General features: G+C 35.6%; 1 protein-coding gene across 1 annotated transcript; it reads left to right on the forward strand.

Moving 5' to 3' along the window:
- Nucleotides 1–1,652: 1,652 nt before the first annotated feature.
- Nucleotides 1,653–22,326, forward strand: ANXA1 (annexin A1). The gene is made up of 13 exons (XM_061132932.1): nt 1,653–1,881; nt 8,671–8,747; nt 8,844–8,952; nt 9,689–9,783; nt 10,849–10,962; nt 11,403–11,493; nt 13,485–13,564; nt 13,757–13,813; nt 16,913–17,006; nt 18,328–18,423; nt 19,477–19,535; nt 20,864–20,986; nt 21,978–22,326. The coding sequence occupies exons 2-13, from the start codon at nt 8,682–8,684 to the stop codon at nt 22,032–22,034; spliced, it is 1,041 nt and encodes a 346-aa protein (XP_060988915.1). The 5' UTR covers nt 1,653–1,881; nt 8,671–8,681; the 3' UTR covers nt 22,035–22,326.
- The last annotated feature ends 1,878 nt before the right edge of the window (nt 22,327–24,204 follow it).

Here is a 24,204-nt window from a genome sequence, read left to right on the forward strand (position 1 = left end):
CAACCTAGATGCCCATCAGCAGACAAATGGATAAGGAAGCTGTGGTACATATACACCATGGAATATTACTCAGCCATTAAAAAGAATTCATTTGTATCAGTTTTAATGAGATGGATGAAACTGGAGCCCATTATACAGAGTGAAGTAAGCCAGAAAGATAAAGACCAATACAGTATACTAACCCATATATATGGAATTTAGAAAGATGGTAACGATAACACTATATGGAAAACAGAAAAAGAGACACAGACGTAGAGAACAGACTTTTGGACTCTGTGGGAGATGGTGAGGGTGGGATGTTTTGAGAGAACAGCATCAAAATATGTATATTACCAAGGGTGAAACAGATCACCAGCCCAGGTGGGATGCATGAGACAAGTGCTCAGGGCTGGAGCACTGGGAAGACCCAGAGGGATGGGGTGGGGAGGGCGGTGGGAGGGGGCATCGGGATGGGGAATACATGTAAATCCATGGCTGATTCATGTCAATGTATGGCAAAAACCACTACAACATTGTAAAGTAATTAGCCTCCAACTAGTAAAAATAAACGGAAAATAAAAAAAAGAAACTATCTCCCCTGACTTTTCCAAACCTGGTATATACATACATAATAACCTGAGATATCTAAGAGAAAAAAGAGCTACTCAAATGTAGCATAAACTGAATTATAATACTATGACAGAGTTCATACTTGTGCATAGTTTAATGGAAACATCATATGTAACTTTGTAAGGTTTCATGAAGAATAAAAGTGAATCATCATTGAGACTACCAAACATATTTCCTTTCCTTGCATCAAGTGGGAAATTTCTTGTGATACTTGTTCCTTCTGGAACAGGTGCTACTCCACTAATCCTTTCATTTTGTAGTTCTGGCTTATTGTTCAAATTTTCTAGAATACCAAGGATCTATTTGTATGAAAATTTACATATAATTTAATCTATAAAAAGAATTAATGTATTAAGCCTTCCTCTAATGTCAATATTTTCTTAGAATGTCATAATGGTTATATTTCTAGGATTAACTTTGAGATTTTGAGACAATTTGGAACTTAATGTCTTTTCCATCTTACATATATCAACAAGGTGTATGCAAGCATAGAACATCTTTTGTTTTGAAGGCAGGAAAAATGTAGTGAAATAGAAAACTATCCAAGCTGATTCACATTATTGTATAGCAGAAACTAACACAATATTGTAAAGCAGTTATAACTCCAATTAAAAAAATAAAGAATAAAATAACAAAAAGGAAAATTACCCAGTATTTCATAACACTAAATTTTGCAGGTATATATATATTATTTCTTAATTCTCACAAGAATTCTAGTAAGTTGGCAGCCTAGAAAATATTACCCCTATTTCACAAAAGTTGAAACAAATTCAGGGAAGTTAAATATGCCCTCCAAATCACATAAGAACTAGTGGTGAAGCTGAGACTTAACCAATCAGAGTTTTATTTTGTTTTAAAGTTCATGATTTTTCATTCCACAATTCGTTTAACTAAAAATAGTATGTCAGTCATTGGTATCAGGATTGAGGCAGATAGTACTGCATACTTGAACACCTCTTGTATGCGGCTCCCCTGAAAAAAAGCAGTGCAAACTAAAGAGGCAGAAAAAAAATCTGTACTTCCGTTTCTCTTCCTTTTTGCTGTCAGCTCTGAGTTGGCTTACTGAATAGTTTTGCAAGGCTTGTTTCACTTTGGGGCAAGGCTGAGCCCTGTATTTCAAACAAAAGACAGCCTGTTACTAACTTCTGGTTGCTAGGTGTGGCCTCTGAAATTCTATAAAATCAGAAGCTCAAGGTTCCACTTCCAGCACAAACCGTTCAGAGAAGAATCTCTCTTTAGTTCTTTGTACGGAGGTGAAAAAAAACCAAAAAGGTAAGTCTTGGTTTTCCTTTAAGTTTTGGCTGTTTTGATAACTTTTACCATCAGTGTTTAATGTTACGACTGTGGAATTTATGGCTAGCTGCACTTATATCTTTGACAAACATTTCTGTAAGATTACATTGGGAGTTTATATTTTGGGAATCACAAATTGTAACGTTTTATTTTTACTTAGTTAAGAAATACAATTTTAAAAACAAGAAAACTTTGCTTAATACTGGCTTTCTGTACTGTTGGTGAGTTACCATGGAAAAGAAGAGATGAATGTGTTTGTTCCTACAAGTTACGAGTTTCCAAGATCTATGTGAACTTTACGTAGAAATCATGAAGGATGGTGGGTATTTGTGGGGAGCCAGGCCTGAAGAACCCAGAGGTGGGTTTCAGGGACTTAAATAATTTATTTTTTTCCTAAAAAAAAAAAAAAAAAATTCAGATCTCATAGTGGAAATTATGCCCTTTGTAATTAACATTTTAAATTAATGTTATGTTCACTCAGGCAGTATAAATAAATAAGAGGATCCACTTATTTCATTTAGAGAGGGTGTGGCCACATTCTTTCCCCTGGAGCCTCTGTGTCATAGACTGGCTTTTCAAGTGCAGATTTGAAAACCTAAGGGGAAAGGAAACATTTCCTGGGTGGTGTCAGATAATTTATCCCTTGGGAATGTCATTAGGGTCCTCTAAAAATTATTCCACTTAGTAGCATCTTGATAGTCGAATGAGCTAATGGCTATAAAACTCCTTAGGAAAGCAAAAAGCATGTCTAAAGTAGAGATTTTACTGGTGTTGGATGTATGTGCAAAAGCGAGGGATTTTTGAATCCTAACCATATATCTGGCTCTTGTTTATTACACATGTTCCTTCAAGAATTTTTTCTTCGCTCATTCTCAGTGTTAAGTTAAATGATCTGATATCTAATTTTTAGTGCTAGTTAATCAAAAACAATGTGCTTTTTTGCCTAGTTTGTGTCTAAAATTATGTTTGGACTTTGAAAAAGCAATATTCTCCTCTACCCACAGGAACGTATTTTGGTAGGCACATTGCAGAACAACTCAAATGTGCTAAAATGCCAGTTTCATAATTCCAAAATTCCTAGCCTCTTCTCCAGAAGCTGGGTTACCACCCTAGCCCCAGGCTCAACCACACCTGGCAGATAGCCATCATCTGACAGATGTTGACAGAATAGTTAATAATAATATTATTAAGAAACCTGCTAGAGTTTCGTGGTTATTAAATACTTTTTCAATCAAAAGATCTGCAAAGATTGGTTTCTATTGATGTTAGCTTGTTCAGCTGCTGCTTAATCTCTAGACCCATTAAGTGATGACATATTTGAAACCAGCGGACATATTACTTTTCAGCGATAAACCAAAAGCTGTCTTTTGAGTAAATGATTTCCTGTTTCCTTAAAATGGGAGAGATTTTTATCAGAAAGATAAGAACAGATATAATTTATGTAATATCTTCCTTCACTATGGGCTTCCCTGGTGGCTCAGACCCTAAAGAGTCTTCCTACAATGCAGGAGACCCAGGTTCAATCCCAAGATCAGGAAGATCCCCTGGAAAAGGGAATGGCTATCCATTTCAGTATTCTTGCCTGGAGAATTCCTTGGACAGAAGAGCCTGGTGGGCTGCAGTCTGTGGGGTTGCAAAGAGTCAGACACGACTGAGCGACTATCATCACTCCACTTTTCTTTCACTATGCTTATTTTTTCCACCTCCTGGTACTTGAGGTGAAATTTAAGACTAGCATTTCAGAGCTGTAAGAAATCTCAGCTACTGTTCATTTCAACTCTTATTTTTATAATTGGAGAGACCTCCTCACCCCAAAAGTTAAATGTTTTCTTCAGGTCATATGACCAGGTAAAGAGAGTCAAGATATGGCTCAGAACTCCTCAGTTCTTATTTTTACATCCTATAGTTGTGGATAGAAAACATTAGTTAAATTAGTATAGATACTTTTCCTAAATAATTAGCACTGATACACTATTTGTTCATTCAATAATGCTTTCCAGCATACTAAGTACCAGGCATTCTGCCAGGCATGGTAGATTATCGTTGTCCCCATGGAATGCCACTAAAAATATAGATGAGTAAATAGAAAGTGATAATGCAGAACAAATAGGGGCAAGTGTAGGGGTGAAGGCAGGATGTTTTGGGAGAACACAGATGGTTGGTCGCTTACCCCAGTGTTAAACTAAGGTAGGCCCATTTGGAGGATGTGATGAGGTCTAGGCTAAGTCCTCTCTAAGAAGCATCATTTAGGTAAAGAGAATTGGATATGGAGAATGAAATAGCATGCCAGGCAAACAGAACACCCTACTCAAAGGCCTGGAAGCGAAACATTCATGAAACTACCTTTCATAAAGTGTTTCTTCATAAATCATGCCTTTGTACAGTCTAATTGCCTTTTCTCACTTTAGTAGGTGTGGGAAAGACTTGTGAAATATATAATTGAGGAAAAAACTACACAGGCCAAAGCACTGAAAAATAAACTCCCTCAGGCTGGTGTAAAACCTGCCGCAGTCTCCGTGGGCTTACTGTGAATGAATCTGATTCTTAGCTATAAGTTATTAAAAATATCATTGATCATTAAAAGCATATACACTCTTTTGGAATCAGAAAGCTTGGATTTATGTATGCCTTGATACTTGCCACTAGTATCTAGAAAACTGCCAGAAAAAATTACATTTTTCCCCCAGGTAGAAAATGGGAATAATGATGGTGTTCTCTGCAAAGATCAGTTTCTGCTGCTGTCTTTGCAGAACTCTGATCTTTCTTACTTATCATCAGCAAGGCATGATAGACCACAAAACTCAGTTTCCTCTGTCAAAAATTCTGGAAGTAGGGTTTCATGAAGCTGACAGAAATAGAAAATGTGGTTTTTAAAGTTATTAAAAGCTGTCTTGTAATAATTTCAAACCGTCAGAAAAGTTGCAAGAATATTGCACAAATTACATATACTTTTTACCCAAATTCCCCAAGTGTTAATATTTTACCACATTTGCTTTATCATTAATTCTTCCTTTTTCTTCTTCTACCCTTTCTATATAGTTATTTTTACTGTGTCATTTAAGAGAACACTGCAGATATGATGTCCCCCTTTCTCTAAATACTTCAACCATAGTGCAGTTTTAAAAAAAGTCATGAAATTAACTTTCATACAATGTCTTAGTTTTCTCAAACTGTACAATTGGTATAATTGCTAATGTACCATTTCTAGAATACCTTTCTCTTATATTTAGCAAGCATCATTTAATGCATATTTACCTTCTTTTAATTTCTTGCTGAGTGAGAGGAAGAAAGCTCTCTTATGACATAAAAATGTTAATTTCTAGAAAGTTATACACTTTCTCATAGATAAATGAGATAGGTAGGCAGTGCATCTTCACAGATTATTAATTAGAAGACACTGGAATTTTCCTGTAATTTCCCTGTAAGTCAGTCTATTTATAGATGTTCAATTTAATCTTCAAATTAGATGATGCTAAGGACTTAGATAAACTTGGTTTCAAAGCTTATTTGTAGCCAGATTAAATACATATAGAGCCAAGGAATATTAAGAAAATAGGCTCTTTAATACCTAGTACATATTCTAAATGTTGCAACTAAAAAGAAAGATGGAAAAAAAGCCTCTTGTGAACTCATGGGATTATTAATTTTTTATTTTTAATGTACAATTCTAATTTCCAGACTGGATCATTCTCTGAATAGTAAAACTATGTGACAGACATTTATATAGCATGTGGCAGTCTATAAAATGTGTTTGCCTGCATTATTTGTTGATAGTTAAGAAATCTTACCTTCAAATTATTAAGTGGGTTTTATTGAGTACAACACATTGGTTTTCATGCAGAGGTTAGGTATTGAAAAGACAGAATGGTTTAGCAATACAATTTGAGCAAAATATTTTTGCTGTTTGTGGTATTTGTAAGGTATGTTGCAACTATTCAAGGTTCTGTTAAAACATGGAGTTGCATTTGGGCACTTAACTAGCAGTATATGATCAAATCTATTTCCTGTAGGGAGTGTTTTTTTTTTTTTTTTTTTTAACATCCTGTCACATTCTTTGTATCTTTAAGCTTTGCTGAGAGCTAGTGGTTCTTATCTGGCTGAATTGAGATTCCATTTTCCTCTAATTGCTTTTCTGAAGAAGGTTCTATTCAGACTGCTTCTCTTTTTCAGACCATATTCCAGATCACACTTTTTCAGGTCACCCAAATAGCTTCCGACCAAGATCTAGGAACACAGAAGATATGTCACAAAGCTGTGTTCTCTATGGACATGTGTGAAACAAATTATTTAACCCTTTTATTTTTGTTATTTTGTATAATATAATTAACAGCAATATTTTCTAGTCTTCCTCAAGTTTATTCTTTTAAGAAATTAATGCATTATATAAGCATTTTTAAGTGAAAAAATTGTGATGTACAGTTAAGTTTTCATAAAATTTATTTTAAAATTGTGAGGCTCATTTTAAAAATTATATTTGACAATATTCTTAATCTCCTCTTTGATCGCTTTTGGTTTTTCCCTTCTAACTGAAAAAAGTGGAACTATTGTAACATCTGTTTCTATTACTGAAGAAAAGTCACTCCACTAAGTGACCGATTGTATCACTCATTTTGAGAATTCTACTTTCTAAAGGGCATGGATGAGATAAAAAATGGATATTTTAAATACCTGCAACCTTGCCAGAAATTGCAAGAAGTTTTGTATATGCCAATTAAGCAAGAGGAAAATGAAACTCCATGTGCCAACAAAAATTGCAGCAGATTATGGTGAAATAGGAACTAAAACCTTGTGTAAAATTGTACACCATGACTTTAGCTCAGGAAATAACTTTAAATTGATCAGTTGCTGGGGGGAAGAGATTAAATAAGTGCACAATATATTGGTTCTCCTCACAGATGACAGAACAGTAATTTGAACAATTCCCATGATAATTAAGTAGAGATAGTTTCTGCTTTGGATATTATTTCCCTCATGTATTTAATCTCATTACTTAGAATTTCTGCGACTTTTCAGCAGGTGGGGATTGAAATGCTTTGAACATACCAGTAAAGAATCAGGCCATGGGTTTTACTCCTCATGAGTCATTTAGCTTCACAGGCAGAATTTAAAACTGCTAAGATCATCCTTCCAATCTCTTTCAGATGTACTCATAATAGTAGTCTCCAGAGAAATAAAAGGGTGTGGAGAGATCGATCAGCATAGACCTGGAGCTTAGGCTCCTTAAAAAAAAAAAAAAAAATCCTAGACAAAAAGGATTCTTGGGGGCTTCTTTTGTAGATAATGCAGGAAATGCATTAATTTTTTAACATACTTCAAGTTTTAAACATATACATAGCTTACTAAATAAGAATATTGCTGAATAATGATAGTAAGTCAAGCAATTTTCTTTAACATACGGTTTTCCAAAGGAGGGCATGCATGATGCAGTTTCACTCTAAAGAATCTGGTTAGAGCAAAGCAGCTGGTATAAAATAATTCTTTTCCAGGATTATTTTGTATTGGGTAGGAAAAAACAACAACACATGTAGGGTGAGAATTCAGACAGCTCAAACAGAAGAAATGTGAGTGTAGTGATTATTCCAGGTGCTGAAATAATTTTATACCAAGAAATGGAAAAGAATACTGAATTATTTCAAGGAGAAATCTCACAAGAATATCTTTTTTTTTAGGTAGAGTTTTGAGTCTGAATCCACTCCTGTAGATTGTCATAGATTATCTTACCTTATAAATGCCAGTATAATATTCTTTCTCTACCCAATAGCTTTGTTCAAGTCCTCATTAACCCCTACATAGATTCTCCCACAGCTTGCTAAGTGGTCTCTAATCTTCCATCTTGCCCATCTCCTAGGCATTCTCTATGACACAGGATGAGTCATCTTTCTGAAATATAACTTTCATTTTTAAGAAACCCATTAATGTCCATTAATGTTTATCCAAAACTTTGGAAACACATTTGAACTTTTAAATTTGGACTTCTTGAGCTAGTAAACTCTTTTCAGGTTCCCAAGTATGACAAACTTCTCTTTTTTGTTCTCTTTAACTTTTTAGCCAATTTAATCTCAAACCTTCCCCCCAAAAGAGTCTCATATCACCCAGAACTTCCTCTAAGAATTGTTCTTAAACGTTTGAGTTTTCCTAGGAAGAGCACATACTGGCTTTGAGTTCTTTGAGGCAAAGGATGTTTCAATGTTTTTGCGCCCTCAGAGCTTGGTATACCGTGGCTGGTCTGTAAATTTAGGACAGTGAAATGAAACACCAACCTCACTCTTTACAGCCTATATGCTTACTTATAGACGTCATCTGAGTCCTAAGGTTAAACTTGAATATACTGAGAAAGAGCTACATTTCTGAGGCTTTGGGTTTGTGTTCAAGGGTAGTAGAGTCTCTTTAAAATAAACTCAGATCTAGGGACTTCCCAGGCAGTCTAGTGGTTAAGACTCCTGCTTCCACTGCAGTGGGTACAGGTTGGATCCCTGGTTGGGGAACTAATATCCCACATCTTTTAGCATGCAGCATGGCCAAAATAAATAAATAAAATTTAAAAAAAAAAAGAAAAAAAAAAAGAAAAAAAAAAAAGAGAGAGACACCTACATTTAAAAATAAACAAACAAAAAACCCACTAAATCTAGCATTTTATGATGCTCCTAAGAGTAATCCTGCAAAGTAAAAGCAAGGCTGCTCTATGTCTTATGTATGTAAGGGGATGGAGTGGTATGTATATGTGGTGTGTTTGTGGTTTATAAAAGCATCAACCTGTTTTCTTTTCAGATCCTTCAAAAATGGCAATGGTATCTGAATTCCTCAAGCAGGCCTGGTTTATTGAAAATGAAGAGCAGGAATACATTGTAAGTCAAGTGACAATAAAGTAACTTATTTAAATAGCAGTATTAAAATAGAAGCAAATGTAAGTGAATGGACAATAACTTATTTTTCATTCACAGAAAACTGTGAAAGGATACAAAGGTGGTCCTGGGTCAGCAGTGAGCCCTTATCCTACCTTCAATCCATCCTCGGATGTTGAGGCCTTGCATAAAGCAATCACAGTTAAAGGTAATTCTGTCTTCCCCAAATAGTCCCCTCCTAGACATTTCAGAATGGCTACTAAAAAACAAACATGTGCAATGGAAAGAGTCTGCTTCATTTTGAAGATAAGAGTTCTTTATCAATGAAGTTACACTTCCTTTCTCAGCACTTAGGAGATTTTTGATTAAATCGGTAGACTCTACTGCTACAACAGATACCCTTACAAAGCTCATTTCTAACAGACTGAATGCTGAAGTCAGCACCTCTGCTCAAACTTAAGGTGTGAATTAGGAACAAACACTGCAACACTGAGGGCTGGGGAGAATTTCTTCTTCCTTTGGTGTCTCAGATGGTAAAGAATCTGCCTGCAATGCAGAAGATCCGGGTTCAGTCCCTGGGTTGGGAAGATCTCCTGGAGAAGGGAATGGCAACCCACTCTAGTATTCTTGCCTGGAGAATCCCATGGACAGAGAAGCCTGGCGGGCTACAGTCCATAGGGTCACAAAGAGTAGGACACAAATGAGCCGTTTTCACTTTCTCATTCAAGTGAAGGGAATGTCATCCCAAGGGCTGCCATCTGATATACAGAGTCACATCCATGTCCCAGCCTGTTATAATTTACACTTCTTTGTTTTGTTAAGAACTTCATTTGGAAAACAAAAAAAAAACTTCATTTGACGCATCTTGATAATGAATCATTTTATGTCCGTTATTGAAGATAAAGAAAATTGATTTTTAAAGTCTGGAGGCCCTTTATTTCCAGGCGTGGATGAAGCAACCATCATTGAAATTCTGACCAAGAGAAACAACGCGCAGCGTCAGCAGATCAGAGCAGCCTATCTGCAGGAGAAAGGAAAGGTGGGTTGCAGTGGGTGATTTCGATAATTAATTTCAGTCATATTTATGTTTCAATATAGCGTCTGATGGGCTTCTCGGGTAGCGGTGGTAAAGAATTTGCCTGCCAGTGCAGGAGACACAAGAGACACGGGTTTGATCCCTGGGTGAGGAAGATCCCCTGGAGTAGGAAACGGTAAGCCACTCCAGTGCCGTTGCCTGGAAAACTGCATGGACAGAGGAGCCTGGTGAACCACAGTCGGTGGGACCGCGAGGAGTCGACTACAACTGAGTATGCGAGCATTGATGTTGAAATACAGTTCCTAGTTCTTTCAGTCTCTAGCCACTGTTTTCCATTACGACTAAGTCTGGGATTACTGTGTTTATCCTCTTGGTTGCAATGTAATCAATTCTATCGAATTTGCTGGTTTTATGCATTGTTTTGATTCTTTGCACATGTGGTGTTCTATATTGGAGATAAGCCTTTAACTTGAACATAACAGACGTCAAGATTACTGTTGGCAGTAAGAAGTATGTTCTGATGGAAATGTGACTTCTGTTAAATTTTAAACTGAGCTGTTTAGTGTCTGAATGTAAAGTTTATATGTATAATTCTACTTTAAAAGTAAGGTTTCTATTTTATACAAAATATGGGTAATTTTTTAAAGTAGTGTAGTTAGAAAACCACATAATGTCTGATTATAATGCTTATTTGAAAAGTGCAAATCTCAATGGTTGGAAAAGTTACTAATACATTACTAATACTTATTTTTAAAGTATTCTTATTACTGTTTCTGTTAATACACAACCCCTATCTTTTGAGCTTTGTCATTTATTCCCTCTATAAAAGATTGAGAATGCTATCCTTTAAGGAGTTATCAATGAATTCAGTAAATTTCATTCTAATCACTCTAGAACCAAAAAAGATTAAGATATTAAATATTGTGTACCATTTTCGATGTAAAGGGAAGGAGCTATGAAAAATGGTTGGTTTTAGGACTCAGTAAGATTAGGTAAACATCAGGTGACACTGCTTTACTCTATCACCTCATGTGTTATTTACTAAAAGGTTATGTCTTCTTGTTATAGCCCCTGGATGAAGTTCTGAAGAAAGCCCTCGTCGGTCACCTTGAGGAAGTTGTTTTGGCTCTGTTGAAAACTCCAGCCCAGTTTGATGCTGAAGAGCTTCGTGCTGCCATGAAGGTAAACCGCCTGATTTAAGCAAAGCTCCTTTCCTCAAAGCGTGTCCAAGCCACTTATGTCTCCCAGTATGTTCTCAATAACCAGCACAGGGCCACCAGTCGATGGTAATAAAATGAATAAGTGAATGAATAAAGAAATGAAAAAATAGATGCTGGTGTTAATAGCTATGTTATTTCCACTATCTTCATGACGTTACCATATTTAATAGATCTCACTTTGTATTTATTTGCCCAGAATATTGGCATTAAACCCATTTTGTGTTTTAAGCAATATAATACATACCTTATTGCAATTAATAAATTGTAGATATTTATTAAATGTTGTGAGAAACTTACTAAATGTCAGATTCAGACAAACTTTGGAATATAAGAACTAGTTGATACTCTTGAATGAAGATTTTCTACATTTCTCTTTTTTTTTTCCCATCTTTTTCAATTCAGGGCCTTGGGACTGATGAAGACACTCTGAATGAAATTCTGGCATCAAGAACTAACAGAGAAATCAGAGAAATTAACAGAGTCTATAAAGAAGGTAAGTTTTAATGCCTCACAGTTCAAGTGTCCTAGTTGAAAAGGCATTCTGATGTACTTTTGGAAAAATTGAGTGTGGATGATAATTATGGGAAAGGTGCATATTAAAATATTTCTTTCACTGTCACAGGTCTATCACAAGCACATATGGTTACCAGAAACATTAGAGTTCAGTTCAGTTCAGTTCAGTCGCTCAGTCGTGTCTGACTCTTTGTGACCCCATGAATCGCAGCATGCTAGGCCTCCCTGTCCATCACAAACTCCTGGAGTTTACTCAAACTCATGCCCATCGAGTCGGTGATGCCATCCAGCCATCTCATCCTCTGTCATCCCCTTCTCCTGCCCTCAATCCCTCCCAGCATCAGGGTCTTTTCTAACAAGTCAACTCTTTGCATGAGGTGGCCAAAGTATTGGAGTTTCAGCTTCAGCATCAGTCCTTCCAATGAACACCCAGGACTTATCTCCTTTATGATGGACTGGTTGGATCTCCTTGCAGTCCAAGGGACTCTCAAGAGTCTTCTCCAACACCATAGGTCAAAAGCATCAATTTTTCGGAAATTTAGTGGGGTACAAATAAGGGACACGATTGTTTCAGTCATCAACTTTGCACTTAAAAAAAATTGTGTGTCTGAGACAAATAGCCACATAGTATTGCAATGAAAAACTCAATTGGAAGCACTGAATTTAAATAATTTTCTAAAAACATTTCCAATTTTTCCGAGATCTATTTCATAAAAATGTCCCATTGTCTTTCATTTTGAAAAGATAATAACAACAAAAACAAATAAACAAAAGCCCTCCAAACATTTGTCCTTGAAAAGCTTAGTGCTTATAATTCTCTGATGGAAGCTGACTTTACCATTATGAACATAAATGACTTACTCACTGTTAACATCCAGTTAGCTTCATGGGGATGAAGACTAGCCATGGCTCATTTTATCTGTTCAGTGAAACATCTCATTTCAATGGGATGTTTACCACTGTAAAGACAGTATCTGCAAATGGGCCCTGGGCAGTGCTGGGTCATCACTGTTTTCTTTTTTCTAGTTTCCCAAGCTCCCTGGTTTTTTTGGTTTTATTTTCCCAACCCAATATGTAGCACCATAGAGGATCATTCTGTGTGATTTTAAAACCAAGCACAGAGAATACAATAGTCCTCGTGTGTTATTTTCACAGCAATCTAATAAAGGAATCAGAATAAGGAAGCTTTTAAACCTCATTTTCTGCAATTCTTACCTCATTATCAATATTTTTCTTAAATCCATTTATCAGTGACAGTCATCAAGAGGGGCATTATTACTACTTTTTTTAATTTTATAAAACATAGTTTACAAAAGCAAATAGCCATAAATTATTAATTCCCAAGGTACAGTTCAATGACTGTTTATTAAAATTTTCTGCCTTCTAGTCAACTATAAATTCAGTTAAATCTTTGCTGAAAAATAATAACAGCATTATTTTTTAATGTCGATAAAGGGTGTTTAACAAAGAAACATTTTAAATCTATATCTATTGTAGATGTTTATACATACACATATGCATACATAACTAAATTGTATTCCATATAAGATATTTATCATTTCAAAGTAAATAAATACTCTATGTTCAAGCAAGCACTTTGGTTTATCCTTTTAAATAACTGTTCTGTTCACCCCATTGCTTAAATTCTGGTATGATTTATTTCAGAAATAGTTATCTAATAATGTATACTTGTGCAATTTATTCTTGTTAGCAAAAGCTTTAGGGCTGTAGAATTTCATTCACAGTATTATCTAAATTGTTTTAATTGCCTTATAGAAAATAAATTCATTGATGAAAAATTTTACTTGCTTTAATTTCACTTTATTAAAAAATAAAACTATTTAGAATGTGTTCCATAAGTCATTGAACATTTGGTATTGCAAGTTGTGAGCCAATATAGAGATGTTAGACTTTATAATCATCACCATTATCACTAGTTTACTACAAAATATACTTTTTCCTATTTCTCAGAACTGAAGAGAGATCTGGCTAAAGACATCGCCTCAGACACATCTGGAGATTATGAGAAGGCTTTGCTTTCTCTTGCTAAGGTATAACTAAAATAGATCTGGAAATGTCTCTTCTTTGATGAAAAGTAAAATCTTAGATTTCATCTCTCTCTAGAAATGAGCAATTCACTCCTTTTTCTGCAAAGATTATTACTCATCTGATTTTAAGAGAATAAATAAGCCATGTGATTAGATGCTAGAAAACTACTTACACGAGAATGGGATATTTTCCAGGGTGACCGATCTGAGGAGCTTGCTGTAAATGACGACTTGGCTGATTCCGATGCCAGGGTAAGCAAGTGCTTATAAATACTCTTAGAATCCACTTTGCTACTTCAATTAGGTCCAACCTGAGGTGAGGTACCACTTGAGGGTCTCCACGTGAAAGCAGATATGGGATTCTCCAAAAGGATAATGGCACCTAATGTCCATTTCCTGAGAGATGCCCACCAGCCAGGATTCAAGCAATCCAAGAGAGGAAATGTGGTCTTTATGTTTTCAACAAGTTGCACTGTTCATGAAGCTGGAGAGGATTGAGAAAGAACAGTAAGAACTTGATCTGTTATTGAGAAAACTCTGAATTTTTATTTTACCACATATAAGAAAGTAAAAGTGAAAAGAATAAACACATCTAACAGTTCTTTAAACAGTGACTATTGGTTTAGAGGTGTAAGTTTATATTGTAAAAATATTATGATAGTGATATTAAAATTATAAAAGTTATAGCATTTATATACTTTGAAGTATATTATTATATATTGTTTCAGTGAAGTTGCTTGTTTTTTAATACATCAGTCCATTGGCAACATTAGAAAAACTGTGTCATTTTGGGACTTGGAATTTTTGTTAAAAAAATGGCATCTAGTATTTACATATGCTTTTCTTATGGTATATTCTCCACAAATTCATCACAGTAAGTTAGTAAAAATAGAAACTTACTTGACTACTCCACTCTCTTCACTATATCAGTGCATTATCTTGCGCATAATAGGCATTTATTGACTTTTGTTGAATAAATGCACCTATGTCAGTTGTTTGCTCAGAAAGTCCCGAATAACTTTTTATGCCCATTGGAAGGTTTATCATTTTAATAGAAATTGCACAATCACATCAAGGAACAAAAGTAAGCATTTGAGTAACTGCCCATATGCCGGAGTCCAGCCCCAGCAGGATCCAGGGGGTTCCCTTAGGATGAACGGCGTCGGCGAGTGATAGAAGACACGTGAGACCAGCCTTGATGGGGCCAAGTCTGTCTTTATTTTTTGACAACAGTTTTTATACCCTCACTCAGAGTGTATCCAGAATACAAGATGCTCACTCATATCTATACAGGGTTAGTTTACATTACGTCAGTTTGTCCTTAAGGAAGAACAAGATGCTTTCTGCATTTCATTTCTATAATAAATCTTTACACATTATCTTTTGGCCTTAGGGCTTATTAACATTTTTTGTAAGTCAGGTGAATGTAGGCCTGTTTTCTGTTTCTGTGGTGACCTTAACAGAAAAATTACAGTCTCATAGGGCAACAGTGCAGCATGTCACAACATAATAAAAATATGACCCTGTTAATACCAACACCAATTCTTCTGCAAAAGTTGTCAGTTAAATTTATGTAAAAGTCTTACCCCATACAGACTCTGTGGCTCTAATAAGACGGCCTCTGCCTAGCACTCCTGGCTAATAATTAACAACTATTTCATTGTTATAATACTAGGGCTAAGCTCTTATTTTTCTAGATCTATAACTATATTAACAATGATTAGCATAGCATAGCTTTAGCACACTAAAAGCAAAAACACAGCAAGCGAACATTAACCCAATAACCACTTTTATAATAATTTTTCTTATATTTTTTAATTAAACTCTTTCATCCCTCAAAAATGCTCTATATCTATTAGGGCTTTTATATAATCAGGTTCTTTATACTATTCTATGATTAAAATATCATAAGCAATCATGCATATTAGTACCAAGGGCATAAATGCATTTGACTAACAAACTACCAGCAAAGGAGCTCAAATTAAAACACTCCTTTCACCCTAAATAATCTCATAAAATACCAGCACCCTAAAAACTTATAGATTAAAGTTCTAAATTAATTCTTATTTGGAAAGAAATCTGGGAAGGTCTTCTGCCTAAATTACAGAAATTAGGGAGTAGTTTATTAAAGCAAGCATCAGAAGAACAGATACCATCTTTAAGGTGATTGCCGGGGGCAGCTTTGGGGCAGCTTTTCGGAATTCCTGAAAACCTGATCCGCCTTGCCCGTCAGGCTTTCTCCCCATGACCTTGTCGTGGGTGGGATCTCGTGAGCTAGCCTTTTTGGAATCCTTGAAAACCTGATCCGCCTTGCCCATCAGGTTTTCTCCCTCATGACCTTGTCATGGGTAGGATCTCGTGTGCTGGCTCCCGGCACCCATAGTAAGAAATGACTCTTATTTGCTTGTGATACTTCTGAATTTGCTTTCCATTTTAAGACTATTGGGGAGCTTCCCTAGTAGTCCAGTGGTTAGGAATCCGCCTTGCAATGCAGAGGACACCAGTTCAATCCCTTGTTCAGGAAGATCCCACATGCCTCAGGGCAACTAAGCCCATGTGCCTCGAGCCTGTGCTCTGCAACAAGAGAAACCACTGCACGCTACAACTAGAGAATAGCCCCTGCTCTCGACGACTAGAGAAAGCCCACATGCAGCCGCAGAGACCCAGTGCAGGCAAAAATTAAAATAATAAAAAAAAAAACTATCAGGGCTCTTAGATGTGTATTTATGGCCTCTACATGGATTAGTGTGACCCAGGAGGAGGGTCACTTCAATGGTAACAGAGCATGTTGGTAACAATAAGGCAGAGATTATCTTTTCCATTTACAAAAGAGGAAAGCCTGTAGCTTAATAATGTGAAACTACATAAGATTATTAAGATATCTTAGTACTAATATCTAGGAACGATTAAGTTGCAGAGTCAGAATTTGAATTCAGAAATTCTTACATCAAAATTCAACATCTAGGTAATGGTTGAATTATTGATTTATTAGTACCATTTGCTGAAAATTACTTTGAACAATTAAAAGCATAATTAAAAATTAGAGAGTGCCCCTTGAAGTTTTCTTGATACAGAATGTAATCTTAAAGTGAGTTAACTCAATAAATATTTATTTTGCACGCATAGATTCAGTCTTTAGTGTTTGCAAGGCAACTTAAGAGATATTATGGAAGATACTTGACAAAACAAGGTTTCCATCTCTAAGGAACTTGTAAATCTTAGCATTGCCACCTGCTCTGATTGTATTGGACATAAAGCAGCTGCCTCCAAAATCTTTGAAGAGATCTAACATTCTTATGCAGATATCAAATCTGCAGATGGTCAAGTGTTTGTTTTTGTGTTTCTTAACAGGCCTTATATGAAGCAGGAGAAAGAAGAAAAGGGACAGATGTGAATGTGTTCATTACTATTCTTACCACCAGGAGCTATCCCCATCTTCGCAGAGGTAAGAAGAAAACAAATGTTCCCTGGGACTGTTTGCAGAAGTCACTTTTTTTTTTTTTTTAAAATGAGGACAAGCAAGAGAAAGAAAATGGCTTCCCTAGTGGCTCAGAAGGTAAAGAATCTGCCTACACTGCAGGAGACCTGGGTTCGATCCCTGGGTCAGGAAGATCCCCCGGAGAAGGGAATGAATGGCAAATACACTCCAGTATTCTTGCCTGAAGAATCCCATGGTAACAGGAGCCTGGCAGGCTATAGTCTATGGGGCTCCAAGAGTTGGACACGACTGAGTGACTAACACTTTCAAGAGAAAGCAAGAAAGAAGTCTTAATCAGTGACACTCTGAAACCAAATGGATGCAGTGCTCCTGATCTCTCATTGCTGCTTGTGCATTTGTCCAGCTTTGTACAGACACCACTTGACAGTATTTGAAACACATTTTATAACTTTGGCATGTAGAACATTAGTTGGTTATTTTTACTATTTTTTTACCTCAAAATATTTGGAATAGGTCTGACAATATATACACATAAAACAGAACACATGAAATTACAATGAAAAAAAAACACACCTAAGGCTAAGTGAAGAAAAGAGTATCTAGATACTCCAGAAACAAAAGCCAAAAGAGAGTTTGTGCCGCAAGACTTAGCCCCGAGTGTTTTAGAAATCAAGACAAAGGGCAGGTCGTGATGATTACTTCAAGTTTATTATTTGATAACAGCACTCTGATTTTTGAGATTAGAATTAAGAGGAATCTACAACACAGATCTTTATATAAGGAAAGATCCATTTGCTGTGGCACTTGGCTCTGATGTAGTTACGGCCATCAATCAAATGTCACTTCTAATAAATGTCAACATTTGCAAAAATTTTCCCAAAATACACAGAAGCACAAAAATAGCCATGTGAATTACATCCCTCAGAGAAGATGATGTATCCAAAATATGCTTAGATGAAGAGTTAGATTTACATTGTGTTTTTTGAAGTTCAGAACTCCTAAGGAATGTTTTGGGCTTCCCAGGTGGCGCTAGTGGTAAAGAACCTGCCCGCCAATGCAGGATACATAAGAGACGTGGGTTTGATCCCTGGGTTGGGAAGATCCCTGGAGGAGGGCATGGCAACCCATTCCAATATTTGTCTGGAGAATCCCAGGGCTAAAGGCGCCTGGCAGTTGACAGTCCCTGGGGTCACAAAAAGTCAGACACGACTGAAGTGACTTAGCACACGCACAAGGAATGCTTTGACTTTGTGGCCATGCCTGATTTTGCTAGTTTGCTAAAAAACAGGATGTTCTGTACATCTCTAAATTTAAATTTACTATTCAGTGTTTCAGAAATACTCCAAGTATAGTAAGCATGACATGAACAAAGTTCTGGACCTGGAGTTGAAAGGTGACATCGAGAAATGCCTCACAGTTATTGGTATGTAGTCCTGGAGGGGGAAGGGTTTTCTAACTTGAAATTGCATTGTCAATGTTGTCCATTAATTTACAAAATATAATAATGAGACAAAAACTCAGATATAATTTATGTTGCAAATAAAGGTAGCATGTAAGATAATGGCAATAAATAGTTAGCTAAAGTGATGCAACAGTCTTGTTAGTAATTACAGGTATTATTTCCTTGATTATTTATACCATGCAATATACCAGGCTGGGCATGGCACAAAGGAAAGTCAAAATGGCCCTTAAGAGCATGGGATTTGGAATTAGATAAATGAAGGTCCACATCCTGGTCTGTCACTTGCTAAGTTATCTTGGGCAACCTTAAAGAATTTAGACCTTCAGAAGAAAAGAATTTTAAAGTTTTCCCATTTTATTCAGATGACCAGTCGAGGTTTGGAAACCTACATTATAAAGCAGTGCTTCTCAAACATTAACGTGCACATGAACCCTTCGGGAATCTTGCTAAAAGGCAGATTCTAATTCAGTAGGTCTGGGTGGAGACTGAAAGCCTGCATTCCTAACAAATTCTCAGTTGACTCCAGTTCTTTTGGTCCATAGCTCACACTTGGAGTAAGAAGGTAGAGAATCTTCTTAATACTGATTGATACATCTGTTAGTATTTTATTGGCTGTTGCCTTATATTTTATGACTGTCCTGTCCCACTTGGATTTTTTTTTTTTTCTAATTACAAGAGGAAAAAAGTATTTCTTGCCTTCCAACATGGCCTTTAACATCTACTGATTTCCTTGTTTCCGTGAAGAGTATCCTCAGGATAGCATGAACTATTGAAGTTGCTATCAGTGGATTTAGGATAATAGGAGATAAATGATATTATCAGAGGACAGAATATTCAAAATCACCATCTAAAAAATAGCTTCTTTTAAGCCAAATATCCCTTCCTGGGGGTGGGTGGTGGGGAACAGGGATGGAGAACAGACTCTTACTTGCAAACCTCTGTATTTCCCACTTCTTTCATGTCCCTTTCTCCTTTCGTGGCAAAGATGTCAGCTAAAACATGTCTCTCTTACAGTGAAGTGTGCTACAAACAAGCCAATGTTCTTTGCTGAGAAGCTCCATCAGGCCATGAAGGTAACATATGATTTGCTTTGGGGAAAAAATTATTGTATGGAGAGAACAGAAAATCCCATATTGTTTAAAAATTACATTTATTTTTTAATATCTTTTCATTAAAAAGAATTATTTTTCTATCCAATGCAGGAGGTAATACACTTACTTCTTAGAATGAAATTCTGTTAGACTTGTTATATTCTTTAATAGGTAAGATAGTAAGGTGAGCTCGAAAGCAGTTTGTATATTACTTATGATTTGCATAAAATCTGAGTCAGCAGAGGAAGGGCGGTATACTTCCTCTTTTAATGTAAGATTTTAGCAACCTGCTTCTGCTAAGGTTGTAAGTTTTATGATCTCTTCTAAATTTCATTTATCTTTTTTATTATTTTGCCTTCCATGGCATTGCTTAACATGTCATTCTAAGATTTTAAAATGTCATTCTAAGTTCATCAAAGTGTAAGGTGTTAGTAAGATGTATTTGAGATATCACTTTAAGTATTTCACTTTATTGTCTAGCTTGTATTTTATTATATAGGATGATACCTATATACTTGTGAAAAGTTATGAAGTTGTCTATTTTTTTTCCTTTGCAACTCCAAAATAAGCAAGTCTTAGGAGAGAGCGATCTAACTAATAAGAAAGAGTCCCTGTGATGTGATAGGCATTGTTCCACTAGGTAGTTGGCAGTACAGTTCCTGACCCCATGCCTGCTGTTATCAAGTGAGGTTATTAGATGGGTAATGAGAACACCTAGTATTGTTAATGAGAAGAGGGACCTGTGTCCCTGACTATGGAAAGCAGTATAGGTGTCAGCTAAATTACAACATGCTATTTGAACAGGAAATAGCCAGATGAGAGCAGGAGTGTAAGGAATGAAGGGATAAAGCAAGTCTGGTCCTGGAGGAGAACATAGCATGTCACTTTCAGGATAATAAATATAATTAGAGTGATGGTGCATGGTGGAAAAAGTTGTAGAATTAGGCAGGACATTGTAAGCCCAGGTGAAATGATTGATTTTCATCCTAATATCAACAGAAGGTCACTAATGAGTTTTAAGTAGATGAATCAGATGATCAGATTTACAACTTAGAAAGTTTTCTTTGCAATTCTTGAATAGCTTAGACAGAATAAAGACTGGATAGTGGAAGATCAGTTAGGAAGTTTTAAAAGCTCTATATATGATTCTCTTATCACAGTTGAGTTCGTGTCATTTTATTACCACTTGTGTTTGTGTGTGTGTTTGTGTGTATTTTAATGTGGAAATAGTTTCTCCATAAAAATGATATAGGTTAGCAAAAGTAGGCTTGGAATATAAGGGAAACTTAACTATCATTTGTTTTCGACAGGGTATTGGAACTCGTCATAAGACACTGATCAGGATTATGGTTTCCCGCTCTGAAATCGACATGAATGATATCAAAGCATGCTATCAGAAGTTGTATGGCATCTCTCTCTGTCAAGCCATCCTGGTATGTTATAATTCTCATTACGTTACCCCCACAAATGATAATTTTTTTGCAACTTCTTCAAAAAGAAGGGCTGACTTACTATATCCATAAATTACATATATAAGATAAATTTATTATATTAAGATATAGAGACTTTTCTTGTGGTCTAGTGGTTAAGACTACTTTAACTGCAAGGGACATGAGTTTGATCCCTGGTTGCTGAACTAAGATCCCACTTGCTGCACAGTATAACCAAAAAACAAAAATGTTTAAAAAGATACATAATATAAAGTAAATTGAACTTTCACTGGTAAAATCTGCTAGTAAGTTCTATACAGAAAGACTGCAGATTTTTCAATAGTCATGGAAACAGTTTACCGTATATACATTTAGCAATCAAAATACTTTGGTAGAGATATATAATGATTTATGTTGCAATGAATATTGATCTGAGGATTAGAAACTTTTTATTCTAAATTTTTCCTTAACTTTGTCATATGTAGAAAATATAAAATGCATGTTAAAGTTAGAAAGTAAAAAAGAAAGACAAGTCAAGGAGATTTGAACTTAATGAAGATAGATGACTATTTAAATTCAGTTTGGCATTTATATTGGATAACAAAAATCTAACATGAAAAGTGAGACTATCATGGACTTATAACTTTCACTCTGGTTGAGCAAGTCAGAGGTGATATGAAATTATATTTTGCTGTATTTACTCTGTGTTATATTTCATTCTTGGGAAATAATGGCTTTAATACAGAATAATCGAGAGATGTTTGCAATCTGAATTTTGAAAGCTATTGCTTTTCATATAATCAATTAAAAATACCAGTTATCTGCTATATAAATTTTATTAATTAAATAAGTGATATTCTTATCCAGGATCCTAAAAAATTGATATACTGTGATGTATGTTAAGCCTAATACAATAATTATTCTACAATTTAAAAATACTTTCTGTTGATTGTGGTCTCAGGTAGCATTAAGTGTACTTTATTTTTATCAACAGGATGAAACCAAAGGAGATTATGAAAAAATCCTGGTGGCTCTCTGTGGAGGAAACTAAACATTCCTTTGATGATCTCAAGCTTTTTGATCAGAAGACTTTTTAATCATCTTTTCATTCCATATCATAGATTTAAATAGGAAAGTTTCTTCAATAGGAATATAGTCTAGTAACTTCTTCCTGAAAAATATAGCCTATAAATCATTTTTTGTATTACAACTTTATAAAATAAAAACAAATTAAAAAAAAAAATATAGTTATTCCAAACTATAAAACCCTATAAAGAGGTTGTTCTAGTAGCAATGCCTAAGAAAAATGTTTACCTTGCAGAAAATAAAATGATTTTACAGGACAGTTGATGTGTCATTGATTTTTCTATTCTGACTTTCTTTTGTGTGTAGTGCAGTTGCTTAATTTGATATCAAGGGACAGGAATCTGAATTTTCTATTTTGATCACTTGTTGAAAAAGATTTTGCATATTAAATAAAATATTCACAGAGTTAGAAAATGAACTTTTTCCATTTTACCATCTCTGTGTGTGCTCAGTTGTGTCTGACTCTTAGTGACCATGGACTGTGGCCTGCCAGGCTCCTCTGTCCGCGAAATTCTGAGCAGCTAACACTTTTACTTTGCATTGCATGTATTGTAGCTCATATAGTAAAGACTATCTGCAATGTAGGAGACCTGGGCTTAATCCCAGGGTTGGGAAGTTCCCCTGGAGAAGGGAATGGCTACCTGCTCCAGTCTTCTTGCCTGGAGAATTCCATGGACCAAGGGGACTGGCAGACTCCAGTCCATGGGATCACAAAGAGTGGAACACAACTGAACAACTAACCCTTTGACCATCTGGATACAGATTATTGAGATAGTATCTCTGTATAATAGTGGAATTTATTGCATCAGCATTGTAACAATTCTGCTGTATTTCATGAACCAGTATAAAGATGAAATGGCATTAGCAATAAATTCCTCACTTAAAAAAAAAAAAAAATGGTAGTTGCATGTATAGATTTCTAAGAAACTATCAAACTGTTTTCCAGGATGGTGTACCATTTTACTTTCCCACAATAAATGTATAAGTAATCTAGTTTCTCTCTAACCTCATCAGCACTTGACATTGTCACTATTTTGTATTGTGACATTGTCTATTTTTTTTATTGTTGAATTTTGAGAACTTTTTATATATTCTAGATATTAGTCCTTTGTCAAATATGTGGTTTGCAAATATTTTCTTTTTGAGTCTGTAGCTTTTTATCATCTTAATAGATAAAGACTTTCTCAGAGGAAACATTTCAAGTTTTAATGAGGTTCAGTTTTTCCTTTTAATGATTTTGCTTTTGGTGTCACATCTACAGACTCTTTACCTAACCCTAGGTCCTGGAAATTTTCTCCTCTGTTTTTCCTCTGAGTTTTATAGTTTTTCATTTTCTATTTCAGTTTGTGATTCATTTTGAACTAATTTTTGTATAACATGTGAGATGAGACTTGGTCAGAATTCTTTTGTTTGCTTATGAATATCCAATTGCTCTCACATCATTTGTATAAAAGGTTATTTTTCTTTTATTGAATTGCTTTTGCACTTTCGTTAAAAAAGAAAAATCAAAATTTTCCTATGAGAGTATTCTTACCACAGAGGTGATAATTTATACATTTCCAAAATAATTCAGCTGGGTATTTAAATTTCTGACTATATCTTAGCTTTATTCACTTGGTTGTAGTTTTATTTGCCTTAATCACCATTCCTTCACTTTCCTCCACGTACATCTTATGGTACAACCATGATGACTTGGCCCATAACATATCAGCCAAACAGGCTAGTGAAAAGTGGAAGTGCAGTCACTCAGTTGTGTCCAACTCTGCAACCCCATGGACTATAGCCTACCAGGCTCCTCCGTCCACGGGATTTTCCAGGCAAGAGTTCTGGAGTGGGTTGCCTTTTAGACATGCTGCTTATTGCGTTGCTGACTTTTCTAGTTCTTTTGTTACTATATGTGATACCTCCCTTGTGTGATGGATTGAGAAGTACCTGAGTGGGAAACTAGAAGGAACCTGGGGCTGGTTCATTCAGACAGGATGGATTTATCCAGGTGTTTTGGTTATCACTGTTCTAAACATAAGGTCAAGGTGGATCAAATAATATTTCTGCCAGTTGATACTGTGGGGCTTCCCTGGCATCCAGTGGTTAAGAATCTGTGCTTCCATTGCAGGGGCACGGGGAAACTAAGATCC

This window comes from Dama dama, chromosome 29 (genome assembly GCF_033118175.1).
Source record: "Dama dama isolate Ldn47 chromosome 29, ASM3311817v1, whole genome shotgun sequence".
In the NCBI taxonomy this organism is placed as follows: domain Eukaryota; kingdom Metazoa; phylum Chordata; class Mammalia; order Artiodactyla; family Cervidae; genus Dama; species Dama dama.

Coding starts and splice junctions, on each gene's coding strand:
- ANXA1 (XM_061132932.1), top strand. CDS start 8,682: ATGGCAATGGTATCTGAATTCCTCAAGCAGGCCTGGTTTATTGAAAAT. Junction 10,963..11,402: donor AGCTTCGTGCTGCCATGAAG/GTAAACCGCCTG, acceptor TTTTCAATTCAG/GGCCTTGGGACTGATGAAGA. Junction 13,814..16,912: donor TGGCTGATTCCGATGCCAGG/GTAAGCAAGTGC, acceptor GTTTCTTAACAG/GCCTTATATGAAGCAGGAGA.